Source organism: Sinohyriopsis cumingii, chromosome 13 (assembly GCF_028554795.1).
Source record: "Sinohyriopsis cumingii isolate HCF-2022 chromosome 13, ASM2855479v2, whole genome shotgun sequence".
NCBI lineage: Eukaryota > Metazoa > Mollusca > Bivalvia > Unionida > Unionidae > Sinohyriopsis > Sinohyriopsis cumingii.
This window is the reverse complement of record NC_142973.1, coordinates 27,260,463-27,282,008: the sequence shown is the minus strand read 5'-3', so window position 1 is coordinate 27,282,008 and position 21,546 is coordinate 27,260,463. Positions and strand designations below refer to the sequence as shown.

Below are 21,546 nucleotides of genomic sequence, written 5' to 3'. Positions count from 1 at the left end.
ATTCTTTTTTATGAGCATGATGAAAAAACAGGCTCCACAAAGTTAAGGGTAAAATGAATCAATAACTTAAAACAGAAAAGTCAATCCCAAACTAAAACTGGGTCATAGTGACCAAGTAAACAAAAAACTTTTTCCCCCCTTGTATTATTTGGTAAATTTCAGTTCAGAACAACCTTAAGTCCACCTAGATTCTACTAAGCAACCAAGGTTAAAAAAGTTATATAAACATTGGCAGTTTATATATGGCTTTATAACATGCTTTGTTCACATTTTACCCTAAAATATTGTCACTGGTCATGTTCACATAGTGATCTTTCATAATGGTGCATCTATATAGGAAAACTCAGATTTTATTGTACGTGTTGGGGCAGCAGGTGGCAAACTGGTCGCACGTGCTCACCTTTACAGATCACTGATGGATACACGAGATAGCTTGCCAGTAGCTTCTCATAGGATGGTTGCTCTTCCTCTACCATATACACTGGCCTATCATGTGCTTAAAAATGGTGTCCCCACCCCCAATTAATGTGTTGATCAATTTCCATTAGATTCATGTTGTTATCTTCAAGTCAGGAGTTTGATTCTCAGCAAGAAGGACAAATCATCCCTATCAGTATTGACAGACGAGTCCAGCCTGGATAAAAATAATTTATTCCTAGTTCATCTTTTGATGGCTTCTCTATGTAGTAATTTAGACAAAACTACAAACTTTAAGGAGGAATAATCTACATCAGGAAAGTCCAATCCCCAACCCATGCAGCCCAGTCCTTCACATTGTGCAGCCAGCAGCCATGTACGCCATATTTTTGACAACATGCATTTTAATATGCAAAATTAGTGGCAAAGAACTGTTCTTGTGCTTGCGGCCCACGACCTTAAGCATTTTATGTGTTTAGATCCCCCAGTCAAAACAGGTTTGATTCCCCTGATCTACATAGTGAAAGAGAAACACTGCTCAATGATCTTAAGTTTCTCCAAACAACTTTTGCAATAGTGCATGAATTCAAAACAACTAACACCTTGGCAGATTTATTGTGCCAGCAAAGAGAAATGGTAGAAGATATATTTAATTTTTACTGCTAATGAAATGTCATTATTAGTTAAAGAACAAGGTACTACACTTTGGAAAACCAAAAACACTTGAGAAAACCAAAAAAAACTTTATTTACGATTGAATCCAATCAAGTTTCAGCTCATCAATGTTTCCACCTCCATGATACACAAATCCTGAGAGTATACATTAAAATCAGTGAGGATCCATTATCAATACTGGTTATAACAGTGGTATTTCTGATAGTGACCATAGAGACCATTATCCAAGCACCAGAGCAGAGGTAACCACAGGTAACCATCAGCATACCACATCATACAAAACTGAATTTGTTCATTTCATGATTAATAATAAGAATGCCAAGTATATACTAACAAAAGTACCATGAATGGTGCATTACATGCCTGCCCCATGTCTAACAGTCCACTATTCAGATACTAGTAGAATATAGTTGACTTTGGAGACTGTTGACCAATGACCTGGACCTTTGGTAAAGCAATGCAATCATAAACTGGACTATAAATCATTATTTTCTTATTAGACTTACCCCAACAGTGACAGCTGACCTTTTGTGGGAGTTAAATTGGTAACAGACATCTTTATAATACACCCCGACTTTTAGTAGGCATATTATGCATAACAGTTAGTTGAAAAATGATGATGTTATTCCCACTGAATTGGTGAATGTTATACTGTATCTGTAGGTGATGGTTTGATACCATTTCTAGGAATAGCATTGGTCAGCAGTTCAAGGGCAGTGACGCATATTTTACTTTGACACTAAGCAGTAACTTTATTACATACAATGGAATTGAAAAGGGCCATGTGCCAAACTGCAGACCTGCCAACTATGACAAGTCCGTCTCAGTAAAGCAGCAATTATTTTTCCATAAGATTGACTAGTTTTCAGTAAGGTTTAACAAAACATCATTAACTGCTATTGTAAAGCTGGAAAACATAATTAAAAGTTTGGCGTATCGATGATAAACATTATGTTCAACTGAAAAGTTTGTAAAGTATACATAGACTTTATCTGACACTAGTACTGTTGCACAAATTGTTCCAAACCCTATACAGCTCAATGGTTTGTTGCTATCTCTCAACTTGACATAGTTCTTGGAAATTCTTTTCCATTTCACATGACGATGAATTCAATAATATCTCCTGCCACAAGACATACTCAAATTGGCACGTGATGTCTAATAAATGTAACTGTGTCCTTTCCAGCTTTTATTCACAAGAATCTGAATACTCGTTTTTATTCTTCTGAGTTGATTATTAACCCTTTTCTAGAAGTTTATTTTCTCTTTCGTCTTAAGCATGCATCGCTTTCTGGACACCATCTTTAAAACTTCTATAATCAACCATTTGATCATGCAGACGCTTCGCATGAACAAATATGTGCAGTTTAAAGTGTTTGGGGTGCTGCTGTAAAGTTAGTCTGGCTCCCTGACTAATTTCACTAAGATGAAACCAGGATCCAAACAAAACATGGATGAACCAATTATCCAGATTTTTTGGCAACGATCATTTTTCCATAGTTTCTACTAGTATGCCATAAGTCCGTATTTTAAGGGTAATTTTCGTAAGACTTGTGGCAAAATCGTAAGAGTTGGCAGGTCTGAAACTGTAGTAAGCCCATGAATACTATTTCAATTCATATAGAATCAGTCAGCTTTGAAACTCATGTCTTAAAGAGTATCATTGGTGAATGTCTAAGACAAGACGGCAAGACTTCTAAAGCATGCTAACAAATTGGTTGAGGAGAACACTAAGTCCAGAGCTGCATAAAAGAAGGAGTTTCAACAAAGATCAGGTATACACACTATACCATTACAGTGGGAAGTTCTCCAGCCACACAGTCACCCAGTACCAACTCCAGTACACACATCTGTAATACACATAATAGAGATGTACACTATGACAGTGGGGGAAATACACGGTGTGCCCAACACCCACCATGGCCAATATCAGATGTTGGACCTCAAGCATCCAAGCTCAGTATTCTCACAATATTAAGCTCCATTTTAATTGGAATTGATGTCAGAGGACTGAATAAGAAGGACAAGAAATGTGCTTTAAAAGTACCAATGTACAAACAATATACACGACAAGATTAAGCTGTACAATCTTAGAATATTTTCTACTGTTTTCATCCATGTTGGAGGAAGTAACGTGGCACAGATCATAATTTGGAATTGACAGAATGTGATCACATTTTAAGACCAATCCATACCCAAAATTCTAGATGTGAAATAGTTGTGTGTGAACAGGTAAAGTAAAGATTGCAAAGTACAGGATATAAATTAAATCCATCAGATTTGTCTGAAAAGATCTACAACTATCATTGCCAGGAATAGCTATGTTGACAAGAGACAACATCGAACAAATGATCACAAATCAACTTTCCATGAAAGAAAGTGAAACTGTCAAAAACATAAATCAAGTTGTTGTGCATAACTAGAAAAATGGTTAGCAATTTACGCACATAAAAATACCTGACTCTCCAGTATCCTACTTCTACCTCATGATGGAGACGAGTCAAAAGTCAAAAAAGGGGCACAACTCTGAAAATAATGGAAGTACAATGACTTGTCAATATGCATACCTTGACCCTCAACTAATATTGACTTTTCATTACCAGTAAAGAACCAAGCACATCATGTACCATTAATATTTGCTGGCATAAAAAATCTGTATAGGTGTTCAACTATTGTTCTGAATTCCTGCACCCTTACTTATAAAACCTGCGAACAGAAATTTTTTAAATGCAAAATGTTATCAAGATATTTGATAAAGATTACTCTTTCACAGTCTTGACTATTCCTTCTAAAAGATTATTTATAGTTAAGTACTACACTATTTTTATCCAGGCTGGACTCCAATGTCGATAGAGAAAGGAACGATTTGTCCTCCATGTCCTCGCCATTATAGACTTAAAAGTTGCTTTGTTCCTGAAAGTACTACTTGGTAACATTATTAGTATTAATGATTGGGCCTAAATTTCACAAGTTTTAAAAACTTATTCTCTGGAAATAATTGCAGTTTTGCTAGTGTTAGACCTATATAAAGAACTTCACAGAAGGAAAGTATCTGCGTGTGTGATTTGTATTTTTATCATAGCTTAACAATTTTTCAGTCATATCGCTACAATGTCTGCAGTGTGGCAATTTATAGTGATGTCTAGCACTGGGGCATCATGCTGCAGACATGTAACATGGTGTTCAACCCAGTCACATTATCCTGAAACAGGGCCAACTAACACTAACCTCTTAATTCTGAGCGCCAAGCAACGCAGCTGTTAGTACCATTTTTGTATGTCTTTGGTATGACTCGGCTGGGGATCAAACCTACGACCACCCGCACCCGAGGTGGATGCTCTAACTACTAGTCCTCCAGAACAGTTAGAAGGAAAGTAGAAACAGTACAAAATATAAATCAGTTTGTATCATTAGCACTGGACATGTAATATAATTCATTTCGAGTTAATAATTAGTGAGAGACTAGAGTTTTGAATCAATTATCAGTGTTAGGCTAGACTTTTGAGTCAATAAACAACATTTGCTTGCAATTCTTCTAAAGCCCATCAATGCAGTGAAGATGCACTAAATGGTTCACATCAAACCATAGCAATATGACAGTAAAAATGGACACCTATCAGAAAATAAAACCAAAAGTTGTACAGTACAAGGTTCTGTTTCAAGGCCTTTGTTATTTGTTCTTTTCATAATGACCTACCCCTGAAAATAAGAGATGCAGTCTTATCAAATTACATTTATACTGATGCAATAAACTCGTCTGATGCTCGCAGTAATCAAGCTGAACTTGTGAAAAACTTTTCAAATGTTCTCAACAGACTCCAAATATGGTGTTACAAAAATGGTATGATTATTATATCCAAGGTGTAAATCCTCAATACTAAAGTCATTAAAGTGTGAAATGTTGTTGTTGTGATTTGGATTTTTAACGTAGCTTTAACAATGTTTCAGTCATATCGATATGATGTCTGCAGTGTGGCAGTTTATAGTGATGTCTAGCACTGGGGCATCATGCTGCAGACATATAGCATGATGTCCCACGCAGCCACATTATCCTGACACCAGGCTTATCAGTCCTAATACTAACCTCTTAATGTTGAACGCCAAACGAGACAGCTGTTAGTACCATTTTTTGTACTTCTTTGGCATGACTCGGCCGGGTATGGAACCCATGACCTCCCGCATCTGAGTCAGACACTCTAACCAATAGGGCACCGGAGCTGTTTAAAGTGTGAAAATTAGGGAAAAGTGACCTGCATTCGTATATCTGAGTCTCTCTTTAAAATGCAGCCAGTGCTGCCCAAAAGCTCTTTTTTGGAAGGCTATACACCTTACCCAGAATATATGATCCACTAAATCTTTGGGGGTTGTGATATCCTTAATTTTCAGAGCTATAATACACTGCATATGGTAATATTCTATGTGTACATTTAGGACAATCTGACATGGTTTGCCCTATGTTTCACTCGCAATGCAAATATTATCATAAATGCACTAATGGAGTACATGAACTTAAAAATGCTCTCTTGTATATAGATAAAACTTGACTGCACAAAAAAATCCCTTGACAGACAGCACACTACTTTGACCATCATGTGATCTCAGGAAAACAACATGTTGGCAAAATCAGGTTGATGATATTAAGAATTTAATGATCAGTTAGGTTAAAATACACATGTCACTCTAACATGAAATCAGGATTCAGTGACCTAATTAAAGTTATTTTATTGGTGATGTATCTATATACCATCTTCCATGAATGAAAGTGACGTAGGATCCAAGATTTTTGAAGAAATAATATAATAACAGCTGAAAATAAAAATCTTTCATATGAAAGTTACTTCTTGCATGGCTGATATATCCTCCTTGAAAATCCACAAACCAATTGTTAATGTATTGAAATAAGGTCAATGATACTGAAGTCACACCAAACAAGCAACAACCATATCCCCTTCAAGCTTCATTGGCAATGAAATAAAAACTTCTATATTAGTGTATTTGCAGAGGTCTTCCAGTGTAAAATCAAAATATAGCTTGCATTTTTCTCTCATCTGTAGAGTTATGAAAATTTTTACTGCAGCTCAACTGATGTTCTATGTCTGAAATATGACGTTCCTGTGTGTTTCAAGTCACTAATCAAAAGTTGCTGCTTTCCTTCTGATTTCTTGGTCTGTTCTACTTCAATGACCGCATCATGTCACCACTTAGGCCTCCAAGAATACTTAACATAATATTCAACCTGCAAGAGTACTAGTACTTAATATAAATATTGGGTATTCAATTTTATGTATTATAAACACTGGACCTTAAAAAGTACTTTTAGGTTCTGGACCTTCAAAAGTACATAATATAAATATTGGACCTCCAAGAGTACTTAATATAAATATTGGACCTCCAAGAGAACTTAATATAAATACTGGACCTCCAAGAGAACTTGATATAAATACTGGACCATCAAGATTACTTATTAAAAATAATGGACCTTCATGAGTACCCCATATAAATATTGGGCCTTCAAGAGTACCCAACATAAAAAGTGGGCTTTCAAGAGTACCAAATATAAATATCGGGCCTTCAATACTACCCAATATAAATATTGGACCTTCAAGAGGATCCAATATAAATATTGGACCTTCAAGTGTACTTAATTTAAATATTGGACTTTCAAGAGTACTTAAAATAAATACTGGACCTTTAAGAGTACTTATTAGAAATATTGGACCTTCAAGAGTACCCAATATAAATATTGGGCCTTCAATAGTACCCCACATAAATATTGGGCCTTCAAGAGTACTTAATATATAAATATCAGTGCCTGTGATACAACTGGTGTCAAATGAATTTTTATTTAAGATTGTTGATGGATGATAGATAAAATGAACATTTAAACTAAAAATATGAAACTGTTGCCTCCAATGTTGAGACCTTTAATGACATATTTAACATGATGACAAAATGCAAGTTAAAACATTTACATTATTCTGTATTCAGTACATATAACACAACTGCATTTATTAACCCATCTTTCTAACAAAGGAAAATAAAAATAATAAACATCATTCATTGCAGGGTAAAATTTACAAGGCATATACACATACAATCACTCTCACATCAATATATTAGACCCACTCGTGGTATTCAGTCAAAACTTAAAACAGTATCAAAAGAATACAAATCCAATGTCATCATTAAAAAAACCCAGACAAAACGTGTGTACTGTATGTACATTTACAATGTTCACAATTACACAAATCATTTTTACATGTGCATTAAATATTACAGTTTTTAAGGCTAAAAAAAAGTGGTCTACACTTGAATTTCATATGGGAACTGTTTTACTGAAGCCTTTTGGTGTTAGCTTGCACATATTTGCCCTTTTGACAGAAAATTGCAATTAGTTGCAAAAGCAATAGTCGCAATGTCCTGGATTATAAAAGAAATTGAATTTCTCACCAAAGCACCTTACTGTTTTCATTTATAAGGGAGATGCAGGAGTTCAGGTGGTAGAGTGTCTGACTTGCAATCAAAGGGTTGCGAGTTTGATACCCACCCAAACCAGCCCAAGTCGACAGCCAAAATATGGCAAACGCACTTAGCTCCCCTTTTCCAAAATATGTTATAGCCAATAATGTGTTAAAAGTGTCATACAAAGAAAGAAAAGAAAAGCATATTCTTTTCATCTTTATTGCTCTTTTGAAATAAGACACCAAGGAGAAAAACACAAGTACACAGACATAACATAGGTAACTCTACATGGATCATGCTTGTCCAATGCTTTCGTGTTGCAAACTTATTCATCACCATTCCTGTAATTCTGGAAAGTTCTTAACCTTTCAAAAACCCACCAGAAGGAAAGAATTAATTTTTAGGTTTTTATTTTAAATAACCATATTAGTTATGGCTGGGTTACCAAAGATTCCTAGATGAAATGGTAGACCCAACACCCAACCCACACCCATCCCCCTTCAAAATTCAAGAGCTAAATCCCATACCAAAAGAAACTTTTGAATAATTTAAATTAATATAAATTCTGATGAATTTTATTCTTTTATTTGTAATAAATACTCACAAAGACATAGCTACACTCCTTTATACTTTAAGAAAAAAGTATCAAACATGATTATAACAAAAACATGTAACAGAATTATCAGTTGTATTTAATTTACTTTGATAACAAATATTTAAGTATGATATAAAAATACATTGAAATATGTTCTAACAGTCACTGATGCTCTCATTTAACAAAAATTACCAATAATTTTAGAGAATATTGCTCTCAAAGCACTTTCCAAATAATGTACAAAAATTCTGATCTTCAATGCAATTAAAAAATTCATCCAACATAAAATGCAGGCATTAAACATTTATCACAATGTAGATAGAACATTAAGTCTATATGAAAGTTTTGACATTACATGATGCAACAAATCCTGATCATGACACAAATTAGGTCAAGGTGGATCTCTGAGGCATCCAAATGCATTTCAAAGTCATTCCAATAAGGGGGGGGGGGGGCAGAATTTGTCTTCCCATGATAAAGAAAACATTACAATGTATTGTTTTCAAACAAAATTTATGAAACTTTATGAAGAATTTGAGTCTTTATCATGGCCATGATTTGCAAAAGGTAGAAAGTATTAAACTTCTTTCATAAATTTCTTAATAAATAAGCTGTTTTGTAAGATTCTCTATGTAAGCATATTAATATTTAAAAAGAAGTCAAAATTTACAATCCGACTTTCTGATGTAGAAATCCAAATTTCACAAAAAGATGACTAAACTATCACACAAATCAAATTATGCTGAATTCATCTTGGAATTCCTAATTATTTTTTTTACTCTTAACGACTTTACCTCTCTTAACAGAGATCCAGTTGTTTTTATGGAGTTTATGGTCATTTCATTATTTTCTTTGGATATCAATTGTAGTTATCATCGAGGGTACTTAAATTTGTGGATTTAGGAAGGGTCCCATTATTTCTGTAAATGAAAATTTTCTTGTCGAATCTTTAAATTTATGGCTTGTAGCAAAGACAGAATCAACGAAAATTCATACCGCATGAAAACTGGTACATCATGTTAATTTGAACCCCTTTAAATAGGTTCAAGAATTTTTTTTTTTATTCCATGAAAATTTGCACCTTATGAAAAATAGTGAATATACAGCATCTATGACTCAATTTAAAAAAGAAACCATGTTACATTTTAAGAGCACTAAGTTTTGCACTATACATAACAATATCCTGACCATGTTATTATGCTTCGAGTTTCTTCATTTTAAATTCTGTGACAGCGAATTGTCATTATAATGTCCTCAAACCAAACTGGAGTGACCAGGATGTGACTATCTAATACAGCAAACAAACTATGCCTAACATACAAAGACAAAGCAATCCACACAAGTAATGGAGGTCTTAAATAAAAAAAAGTAGCACACTGAACACATTTACTCTATATAACATGCGCCCAAATGCAAACAAATCCAACACAATTTTTTTTCTCCCCATAATGCCCTGGAGATCTAGATCTATATTGTTTGTAATTACAAATTTGCTATACAGAAGCAGCACTCAGGTCCATTCTCCATTCAGAGCACCTCAGGGCATTTCTACCAAACTCTACGATGGAAATACTTTGCTGGAACAATAAAGCACATAAATAGGGAAATCACTAGAAAATGGCAGAGAACGGAGTTATATGCTCCAAACCATTATATCTTTATAGAACAATCTGCACAAGTAGAATAAAGTTTTCTAAAAAATTCATACTTGGAAAAAGAAAGCAAGGAATGTCTAGCCAAGAATAAGTCGTTTCAATCAATCGGTTTCCATAATGAACACTTTGATGGTGTGTGACATGCATATAACATCATTTTAGTAACTAATGGGCAATGGAGACTATTCAATATTTTTTAGGTGTTTTCTACTGATTGGTGGAAAGATTAGTACATTCCAATTACCGGATTTTCACGACCTGTACTAATTTCAAGTCTGTTACCAATCAAATTATGTAATCTACATTGTATATTTAAACTGTAATTAACTTATATTTAAATCTGGGAAAACATTCCATTTGATATCATTTCTTCTATCAACAATGGGCACAAACTGCAAATTTCTTGTCTTTGATTGAAGTTTCTAGCAACCACTACTTATTGTCCCGAGTCACTCATAATCCATCATCCATCCTGTTCTCAGAATTCTTTGGAAATATTTTTTAAAATGCCAACCGTATCAATGCATTTCCAGTAGTATTCCATGTTATCCAGTACTGTGACTACTTTCTTGTATTTCCAGAACATCCTGAATACTACCCTTAATATAGGGTCAAAGGGCAAGGTTTAAAGGTCTGTTCCCATTTGGAGTCAATTTCTCCTGAGGAGATTTGCCAAAAGTTATTTTTCCTTCCCTTTTCTTAGTCTTTTGATATTTTTCAACATAGGCATCCACTAATTTTCGAATCTTTGCTGGATTGACATCCTTGCTTTTACACACCTGAAGAAAGAAGCAAAAGATAATGCTTGAAAATAAAATACTGAAAAAGCATGCATGAATTTATGTCAATCAGGCATACATGCTATTTGACACATCTAAATGTCAAAATAATAGGCTTCTTAGTGAAAAATTAGTTTTAAGATATATATTACCTTGGAAAATATCTTAATTACTTCTTTTAAATTCTGAAAAAACAAACTGCATTTCCTTTATCAAAACGTCTTTTAAAACTAAAAAACCCCACTATAACTGTTAATCTGAGGCAAAACAAAGATGAATTGCCAAACTAGTTTACACTATACAGGTAAAGAGATGATGACAGAGTCCTCTGAATAAGTGGTCTTTATAGGGTCAAAACTAATTGTATCAAGTACATACCTTTGGCACAGCTTTCCTGAGGATGTCTTTATACTGTTCTTTATCAATATTCTTACTGGCATAATGCGGCTTCAGGGCTAGCTTAAGCTCATCCACAACACGCTCCTGCAGGTGCAACTTCCTCAGGTACTGGAAACACAAAGATGGAAGTTTGTAATTACTTTATTCTTTTACACTTAAATGTTATGCTATATTTGAGAATCAAACGTTTACCACATATCAAACTACAATGAAGATGCATTGCTGCCTAGTTGTAGGTACTATGGACTCTGGACCAAGAGGTTGTGGTTTCCAGTCCATGACTCATGTCCTCGAAACTTTTAAAGCAAGAAATTCAAGCTTAATGTCCCAAAATGCTGACAGTTTATAACTGAATTTATAATAAAATCAGAATCACATAACTTTCATATTTTTCAAAAATTCCATCTAACAGACTGCTATATTACCACAATGTAGGTTATCCACAACTTTAATTTTTGATCCTTAGATTTTGAGCTAAAAAAGATCGGAGAATGTGGCTCCAGATCTGACCATTGTGAGTGTGGTCCTAAGCAAAACATTTAACATTGCTTGTTACAACCAATTAAGCTGTAAATGAGGTACCATCATCTGTATGGGGTTCACATGCAATGTGTGTGTGTGTGTGTGATTTGGATTTTTAATGTAGCTTTAACAATTTTTCAGTCATATCGCTATGTCTGCAGTGTGACAGTTTAAAGTGATGTCCAGCACCCGGGGCATCATGCTGCAAACATGCAGCATGATGTCCCACCCAGTCCCATTATCCTGACACCAGGCCGACCAGTCCTAACACAAACTCTTAATGCTGAGTGCCAAACGAGGCAGCTGTTAGTACCATTTTTATAAGTCTTTGGTATGACTCCGCCGGGGATCAAACCCACGACCGACTGCATCCGAGGCGGACGCTCTAACCACTAGGACCCGCAATATTACATGCATCCCATCTAAAAGATGTCAGGCACTTTCTGTTGCAACTTTTCAAGGAAACCTGAGGGGTTTTAGCCATATGACCAAGGAGTCTTACAATCTCAGAATATGACATTAAAAAACCCATAAAAAATCTGGCCTAATAAATCACTGGAGGGCTTAGAATGTGTTTGTTTTTTTTAAACCTTTACAGAGAAATCTGGCACCTAAATTTGGTATTACTGTATTAGTCCTTTTTAAATTCTAAGCTATTATACAAATTTTCAAAGTTATGGCTTATCAGATATCAAGGTATTTACAGAAATTTAATTATTATAGTGCCACAACATGCTGATTCTAGACAGGTGCTCCAAGATGAATTTAATTATTATAGTGTCACAACATGCTGATTCTAGACTGGTGCTCCAAGATGAACCTAAGTATTTCTATTATGTTCCAGCATTAACCAAGTGACAATTACATGTCATAATGCATGGTTGATTGTCGTGTGCCTCCATTTGTCCTTGGGAAAGGAACTTAGCTCTATTTCCATGGCATGATATGGCCAATATTAATGTGCAGAAAGTCTTGTCAAAAACCAATAACTAACAACTATGTCAAAAATGCAGTGTCCTTTACAAGAAAATGGCTTACCTCCCATGCCATTAAAGTTGAGAAATTAAAGGCTGATTTCTCCTAAACTGGTGGGTGAAACTGTGACTTAATTTTCCCAGATAATAATGGAAACAAGCTTTATCAAAAGAGTACATAATATGCCTTTGTACAAGATCCTGAGATTATTCGATCCATGATTCTATTACCACACATTATATGCAAAACCTTCAAATTACAGATATTCTCCCCTGATGCTTTGATGTCTTCCATCTCACAAAAAAATCTAAAACCCACTCTACTGCATCAAATTTAGGAAGCCATGATAGTTCAGTCAGTCGAGCATCAAACTTGTAATCCAACTATAATGGGTTCAATACCTGCCAATGCTTGGCTGCCTGAGTGTGCCCTTGGGAAAAACAATTAGCTCCAATTTCCTTGGCATGATATAGCCAATAATGTATTAAAAGTACTGATAAAACCAACAACACAAAAAAACACCACCAAAATCTGCCTTTGAGTGCTAAAGGTAAATCTTATTTCAAATTTTTCATAGGAAATTAAATAAAATTTAATTTTACTTTTAAAACACTTATTAAAATTTACAAAGATGATAAAGAGCTAATAAAAGATAATAAATTAAACAGGATTTTTACATTCATAAATTTGTTTAGAAAAATTATTTCATTCTGTTCAGGCTAAAAGTGTATAAACACAGGAAACTGATGTTTCAAGACATTCATGACAATGACAAGTTGAAGATCAAACAAGACCAATCATGAAATAAAATATTCCTTAAAAAAATAACTGCATATCTCATTTCATCACAAGACCTTCTGCTGCCAAATGCTGCATCTTTGTGACTTTGATCATTGACCTTAGTCACTGTACACTACACATATGATTGACTAATGTGGATATTAGGTCATTAATGCAACCAGAATAAACAGTAACTCAGAAAAGTTCAAAGCAACTCCTGATGCAGCATAGATGGCAGACTCTATCATATTGATAAATTGGCTAATCCAAAATTATTGGGTAACAATAGACCTATGAAAGACATAAGAGAGGAACTTACTTTCTCCTTGTTTGTCAAGTCAACTGCTGAAGAAGGTTCATCCACCTGCTCAATTAGCTCATTTTGTGTGTCACTCACAGCCATCTCTTGCGGGTTTATCTCTTTTTTCTCTTTGTGACGACGATGTCGATGTTTGTGATGGGAACGAAGTTTTTTGCTTTCCTTCAATCCTTCAGTAACTTTTTCGGACTCCTCTGAATCTTGCAAGAAAATATTATCCATTACTGCAGCAAAAGATTCTTTTAAGCTAGAACTCGAGTCTACATCAACCACAGACTCTTTTGATTTTGACTTAAGATCTTTTCTTTCCAACACTGTACCTTTCTTGGAGTCTCTTTTCTCCCTTCTTTTAGAGTCTCTCTTTTCTTTACTTTTACTATGAGATTTCCGTGCCTTTGGAGATGATGGCAACTCAATGCTACATTCATCTTCAGAAGGTGAAGATATGTCCATATCTACAACCTCAGAGGTATCAATTTTGTCAAAAGGTTTATTGTCCCCATCTGTTACTTTTGCTAATGATGATGGAGGCAAGGGCACCTTGAACAGACCAGTTTCATTTAAAGCGTCTCTGTGTTCAATTCTTTTCCCTGTTCCCTCACTAGCACCAAATATTGCCAGCTGAGCTGGGGCAAGGAGATTACTTATTTGACCTATACCTGGTATCACCTCTCCTGATGGCATTGGCCTTGGTATTGCCATACGTGGTGATGATCCAGAGACATTGGTAACAACAGTACTTAAAGAAGCTGGTGGCTTAGTCTGAACATTATGTGGCTGGGGATGCTGCAGGTCTTCATGACTTGACAAAGGCAGAGATTCATGTGGGGAAAGATGATGAACAGGTTGAGGTGGAGGTCCCTGAGGATGACTGTCTGGTATCGGAATTGGCTGTGGAAGTATGGTTGATGCCATCGTTTGGGCTACTGAAATGGCAACAGAGTGAGCTGGATCAACTGGAAGAGACATGGATGGGGTTGATTCTGGAGGCAAATCATCATAAAGACCAGGAGGTGGAGGTCCTATGTCTCCTGCCATTCTTGATCTGAATTGGCCTACTATTCCTGGTGGTGCATTGACTGGCCAGCGAACCTGTGAAACTGGTTCTGATATTGGTGGAAGATGGCTGGGAGGTGGCCTATTCATGAAGGGAGGTGCCATCAATGGTCTTGGTGGAGGTGGACCTGGAAGACCCGGTTGCAGTCCTGGAGGAGGTACACTGAGTCCCAAGGGAAGGGGAACTCCAGAAGCCCCAGAAGTGGGAATAGGCAGTAAAGATGGTCCCTGACCCATTAATCCATGTCCTGGTGGACCACTGATTGCAACCTGAGTGGTTATTGCTGCCTGGCTGACAACTGCGTTTAGTGGTGGTGGTGGTGGTGGGAAAGGCTTCACTGTAAATGTATCTCCCGCTGGTGGTAGTGGATGCTTGCCCAACCTGGGCTCAATTCTTCCCTGACGAGTTTCAACCTTATCCTCATCTGGCCCCTCATCAAAAACAGGGCTATCAGTTGGATGAGCAGGGTCATAGTCTTTGGACCTTGTCATCAATGGAGCTGATTTTCCCTCCCTTGGGTCCCTGAATTGCATATTTTCAATTCTATTTATTCTTTCATCATCTGAAATCTCCTCTTCATTCTCTTCGGGGCCAGACTCTTCTGGTTCCAGTTCAGTGGCTATTACCAATCTGTCATTTGAATCATCATCTGAAAGATCTAGATCCTCAGGAGTAAGCGTGGTAATTTTCTCATTCATCTCAATGTCTTCCTGTTGCATGGGCTCTTCAACAGGAAATTCAATGTCATCTTCCTTCTCTGGTGACAATTCAGGAGGCAATTCTGGCAGCTCTGGTGACTCAATGACCTCAACTTTGCGTTTTTTAGCCAATGCCTTCTTTTCCCCTTTCGGGATCTTCTTCTTTTTCTTGACCTTGACTGGAGATTCACTTTCAATAATTATTGGAACCACTTCCTTTTCTTTCTGTTTTTCTTTTCCTTTCTTTTTGCTTGGTTTTGCCTCTTTTAATAGTCTGACAGGACTTGGTGACTTCATTTCCTCACCATACAAATCTCTTCTATCAAACAGTATTTCTGGGCTCTTGTACCTTTCCAAACTTGTATCTCTTTCTCTACTTAGTCTTCCCATACTTGTATCTCTCTCTAAGCTCCATCTTTCCAAACTTCTACCTCTACTCCATCTCTCCCTTGATCTTTCTCTGCTCAGTCTTTCCCTGCTCAACCTTTGTCTATATCGGTCAGGGCTCCATCGATCCAAACTTCTTTCTCTTTCTCTGCTCCATCTATCTTTTGTCCAGTCTCGTTCCCTGCTCAATGACAAATCTCTGCTTCTGTTTCGTCTCTGCCTTTTATATGACCTATCATGTGATGAATAATTTGTTGAATGTGACCTACTTCTCTCATTCCTCCTCCTCTTTGAGTGGTCCCTTGACCTTGACCTGCGAGAACGATCTTTAGACCGTGATCCACGATTACGAGAATGACTCCTATGCCTTTGACTTCTCCTGTCAGCATCTCTACCTCGTTCCCTTCTTCGATCTTTGTCTCGATCACCTCTTCCATGATCTCTACCACTTTCTTTCTCCTTTGTCTTTTGTTTCTCCTTCCAAACAGTTCTGTCTTCATTGTTTTGAGACACTTTTATCATAAGTCTAGACTGTTTGGAATCAGTTGTTTTCTTATTAGGTTTGGGTTGAACCATTTTTGGAATGTGTGCCCATGGCGATAACTCTACATACACAATTTGCACATCATCATCACTATCTTCCTCAACCTTATTTTCAACTTTTGATGACGTAGGTGGTAACTGATGCTTGGCTGATTGAGGTTTGGGTGGTTGAGGCTTGGGTGGTTGTTCTACCTTTTCCTTCTTGTGAGACTTCTTTCTTTTATCTCTTTCCGTTCCCTTTGAAGAATGATCTGCTTTCACTTTTTGTTTCTCCTTCAAATGGTAATCCTCCTTTGCTTTTTCCTTTCCTTTCATATAGCTATCATCTTTCAACCTTTCTTTTTCCTTTGAATAGTAATTCTTTTCTTTGAATTTTGAAAAGTAATCTTCTATCAAAATTTCATTCCCCCTAGAATAATAATCCTCTTTGTAATAATCTGTCTTTTCTACAAACTCTCCTTCTTCAATTTCACCATTGTCCCATTCTCCTTCTTCCCGATGCTGAAAAAATTTGTCCCTTTCACCTCTATCTCTATCTTGTTTTCTACTGCTAATATTTCTCTCATTTCCTTTATTTTCCTTTTTCTTAGTTTCTTTTGATTTTAGAGAATGACTGTCATTTTTCTCGTATACTATCCTTTCTGCAATCTCATGTTTTTCGTGTTCTTCAAAATCAATGTCGTCCCTAGTACTGTTGGATCTTCTATAATGTCTGTATTTTCGTTGGGACTTATTCACATCTTTGCCAGACTTTTTATGCTTTATTACATTAAACTTTACAGATGGTTCAGTCTTTTCATGCAGTTCACCATCCTCCCCTTCTTCATCTTCTACCTTTTTCTTCAACTTTTTCCCTTTGTCTGAATTCTTTTTGTGTTTACCTTTGCTTACACTGTTTTTATTTTCTGACTTCCTGACCTTTGGTTCATTTTGCCTTCTCACCTTTTCTTTTTCTTTTAATTCTACCTTCCTTCGGATTCTATACTCAGTGTATTCATCATTGCTGACTTTTTCTTCATCTGGGCTATCAATGCTATCCTTTGGAAGTTCCCCTTCTTCATTCTCATCTTCAACTGTGACGTCTTTTGTATCATTTTTTTTAATTTCTTTTGAATTATAACCTTCACTTCTTTCTTTATATCTTGATCCTATATTGTAAATTTCATCCTTTGATTTATTACTATTGTCCATCCCATATGTCTTTTCTTCTTCATCTTCTTCTCCTGGTGTATCATCATTTCGTTCCTGGTATGAACCAGACTCATCTTGTTCAAACCTTGCCTCCCTATCTTGTGCCTCACTTCCAGACACTGCAAGATCATCACTATCTTCAAACACTATTCCTTTATCTTTCTCTACTTTTTTCTGAACAGGATCTTCACTGGACTCAAAAGAACTTGTACTTTCTGCAGATATTTCATTTTTATTATAATTTTTGGACTGAACATCCTTAAATTCTCTCTCTTTGTCCCCTTCACTTTCTGTGTCATATTTGTTTTCCTCTAGCTCTTCACTATAATCAGCATTAACAGTATGACCTGATGCAATCACAGTTTTTATCTTGTGTTCATTATAATTCCCTTCCAGATCTTTGCACCTCTTTTCTTTATCATTCTCAGACTCTGTGTCCTTGGAAAGTAAACTTTCATCAAGAACTTCCATTTCTTCAGGATTTTCTTCATCATGGGAACTTTGGGGACTCTCTGCTTCATTCTCTTGTTCAAATTTCTCAGATTTATTCTCAACATCTTGCTTGTCCTCAACACTCTCAGCATCCATTTCTTCCAAGGATGTTTCAGCAACATCTTCCAACAATTTCACTGTTTCTGAATTAACTGCAGAATCCACAATCTCATCCTTGTTTTCTTCCTCCTCTGCTATGTCATCTTCCTCCGCCTGTATAGTAAGGGCAGGCCCATTATACTCAGAGTTGTGCAAGGCATCAAGGGTTGTATTAAGAGAGGCATCCAATGATGTGTTTAAAGAACTTCTTTCGGCTTGGCTTCCCTCAGTTAAGTCATTAACCAACCCTTTCACAACATCAAATGATGAATCTCGATCCCGATCCTTTTCCATATGAAATTTCTTTTCCCCAGCATCCCTTTCAGCAGCATGCTCAATATTTTTTGTTGCACCTTTTTGTCCATCAACATAATTTATACATGAATCATCACCAACCTTGATTTTATTTCCTACTAATGTATTTTGCGTCCAAGAATCCTTTTCATTGGATACTTCAATACTCTCTCCCTTTGGTCTTTCACATGTTACCTCACCTCTTTCTAATCTTTTGTCATGCATCTCCTCAGTAGCTGATAAACAAGCCTTCTCAACTTTCTGCCTTCCTTTATTATCTACACTGAACCAATCCTCAACACTGCTTCTATCTCCCTTCTCTTTATGCATCTCACCACGTGAATGAAACTCTTCACGTTCACATTTTTCTTTTTGATCTACACTAAACTGATCTTCAACACTATTAACCATTTCTCTGGCTTCTTCATTCTCCTCAAGTTCATCAGTTGGATGAGCTGGGTCATACTCATCTTCTTTTGGAGAATCAGGCATTGGGAAATCACCAACAGCCATCTCCTCCAACTCATCTGTAGGATGTGCTGGATCATAGTTCTCTTTCAAAACTCTATAGTTTATTTTGGACCAAACCACTCCCATTGAGGAGTTACCTCCTACAGCCAATGACAATTTGCAACTTGTTTCATGCCTAGATCCTTGTCCTTCATTTGCCTGCATGGCTTTTCCTGAAATTTTTTCTCTTCTGGATCTCTTTCCCCTTTTCTTTCTGGCCCTCTGATGACCTAAAAAGGACATGTAATATTAAAAGTTGCTCTTTCTACAGTACTTCCTTCTCATAACAACTGAGAAAATACTGTGAATTAATTTATTTGTATCGGTTTTCATTTTCACATATTGACTGGATAAAACACCCATAATTGATATGTGAATAGTACACGTGTTAGGCCTGTGCAAGATTAGGAAGTCATATTTTCTTAACAGGTGGAAAACATTTTTCATCTGTTACAAGAGGCAATCCATCAAGTCAAACAAGTCTACATGCCAGGACATGGTCAAGTTGTACTCTGGACAAGCATACTGGACACATAATTACATTTTTCACTCACTGTGACCTTGACCTTCAGATGGTATACTTATGCAAAGTTTCATCAAAATATCTTCTGGATTCAAACGTTTCGTTGGATAAAGGTCACAGAAATAACATTTTCACTCGATGTAACCTTGAGTTTGATGCATGATCCATGTCTATTGTACACAACACACCATCTGGTCCAATAAATATAACTAGGCAACTTTTTAGCAAAATTTTGCAAATCATTACAAGGTTATGACCCAGACAAGCAAATGTAAGCAGATGGATGGACATATCCAGAACATAACAAGCCTGACACAAAACTACATCAGAAATCGGACTTTTAGAGATGTCTGTCATATACTTGTTCAAAAAAGAGATGCCATGATTACTGTAGACTATTTGACAAGTTTTTAAATATCTGCAAGTTTGGGGCTATTCAAAGTCATGGTTTGAGGAAACAATGAAATCCATAAACACTGTTACCCCAACAATGAAATGGAATTTATGTTTCCACAAAAAAAAAGTCTTTCCTAGATTTCTGTTACATATTTGAACAATGAAAAAAGCATCCATACTTTACTATGAAATATTTTATCAGTTTTAGGCTCCTTTTTATGCATTTAAATTACTGAGTATAATTTGTTTTAATTTTCACCACTTTCTCAAACGGATTCATTAAAAGTTACCCTGAGGACAACCTTGAATACACCTGACAGCAAATCATTTTCCATCTTTAATTTGTTGCTCAATAATTGTTTGCCAGCATAACTAAACTAAAACCTCATACCAGTGTGATACTGGTAATCTTAATAAGGATGGCACTTACATCTGCCAATAAGAATGGCACTTACATCTGCCAATAAGGATGGCACTTACATCTGCCAATAAGGATGGCACTCACTTCTGCCAATAAGTATGGCACTTACATCTGCCAATAAGGATGGCACTTACATCTGCCAATAAGGATGGCACTCACTTCTGCCAATAAGTATGGCACTTACATCTGCCAATAAGGATGGCACTTACATCTGCCAGCATACACTTTAGCCCCTTTAACAATTAAAGTAACTATGGGTCAGTCTTAAATTAAAGCTAAAAAAGGACAAATATTTGCACTCAGAAGGTAAAATAGCGGTTTTCGGAATGGTCGAGTAGATGGATATGTTGATTCTGCTTCTTGGAGCAGCTTCTGGTATCAAACATTTACTTCATTTATCTGTAGCCAGTACATGCTTTTGTCTACAAATTTTAAAAAGTAATGACAATGTCTATCCGAACCAAAGCTATGCAGCAATTCAGTCAAACCTGCCTCAGCAAACACCTTCATATAAAGGACAGCATTTCATAAAGGACAATACAGTGGTCCATTTCTTAATGCCACTTTTAACCCCTGAAAAGGTCACCTACCTCCACAATTTGTCTGCATTGAGAAGCCACATCTTTTGCAAAGAGAATTTTTTCACTGTGGAAGCAGAGGCCTTAAATGGAACACAACTGTGTTTAATTTCATCTGAATATTTATCTTTTTTATAAAGGACACCTGTTTACCAAAGGCAAAATGATGTTGTTCCTGGAGTGTCCTTTATATACAGGTTTTGTTATACTGAGTGAATCAGAAAGCATTTAACAAGTACATCAGATGATAAATTCTCTATCTGCAATTGGCTACCAATTGTACTTGCTTACAAGTCAAGTCCAACTGCGAACTCCACAGAGCCAGATCTGCCATCACATAATTCACCGGTGATCTGGGTTTATGCAGTTTGTTAGGAGTAATCAGTAGAACAAACAACATATACCCTGGTCTGCAGGAGCACCAAGCTATGGCAGATCAGGATCTTTGTTGTTTGCAGTTTGATTCAACTTATAAGTGAGTAAATATGATACCTACAAAGATTTACTCAAGTATGCAAATTCCCTCGTACAATATGCTATACCTAACTAACAAAGTCTATTGCTACATGCCAAATCATATGATGGCACATTATATCATGTGATATACTAAAACTTGTCTTTGTAAACTGTTCTCTTGTATTGTTATCTGGTAGGTTACAGTACTTGAACCACTACATACCACCAAGACAACATTATAGGACAACAGTTCTCTCTGGATAAATCGACTAAAATAATATCACCTGAAGAAATAATTTCTTTGAAGCTTTTATGGCTCCTGA

At 36.2% G+C, this 21,546-nt stretch overlaps 1 protein-coding gene across 6 annotated transcripts in view; it reads right to left on the bottom strand.

The window, feature by feature from the left end:
• LOC149785093 (uncharacterized) overlaps positions 1-21,546 on the bottom strand; it is a 121,913-nt gene that overhangs the window by 43,656 nt on the left and 56,711 nt on the right. For 5 of the 6 annotated variants that reach the window (XM_089978841.1, XM_089978839.1, XM_089978843.1 and 2 more), the window contains exons 3-5: positions 13,579-19,079; positions 10,962-11,090; positions 6,986-10,583 (exon numbers count right to left, since the gene is read on the bottom strand). The exons of the other annotated variant lie outside the window; for it this stretch is intronic. In XM_089978841.1, the coding sequence (XP_089834967.1) occupies positions 10,416-10,583; positions 10,962-11,090; positions 13,579-19,079 (5,798 nt within the window). In that variant the 3' untranslated portion in view covers positions 6,986-10,415. Of the gene's footprint in view, positions 1-6,985; positions 10,584-10,961; positions 11,091-13,578; positions 19,080-21,546 lie in introns of those variants that run through there. 6 annotated transcript variants of the gene reach the window in all.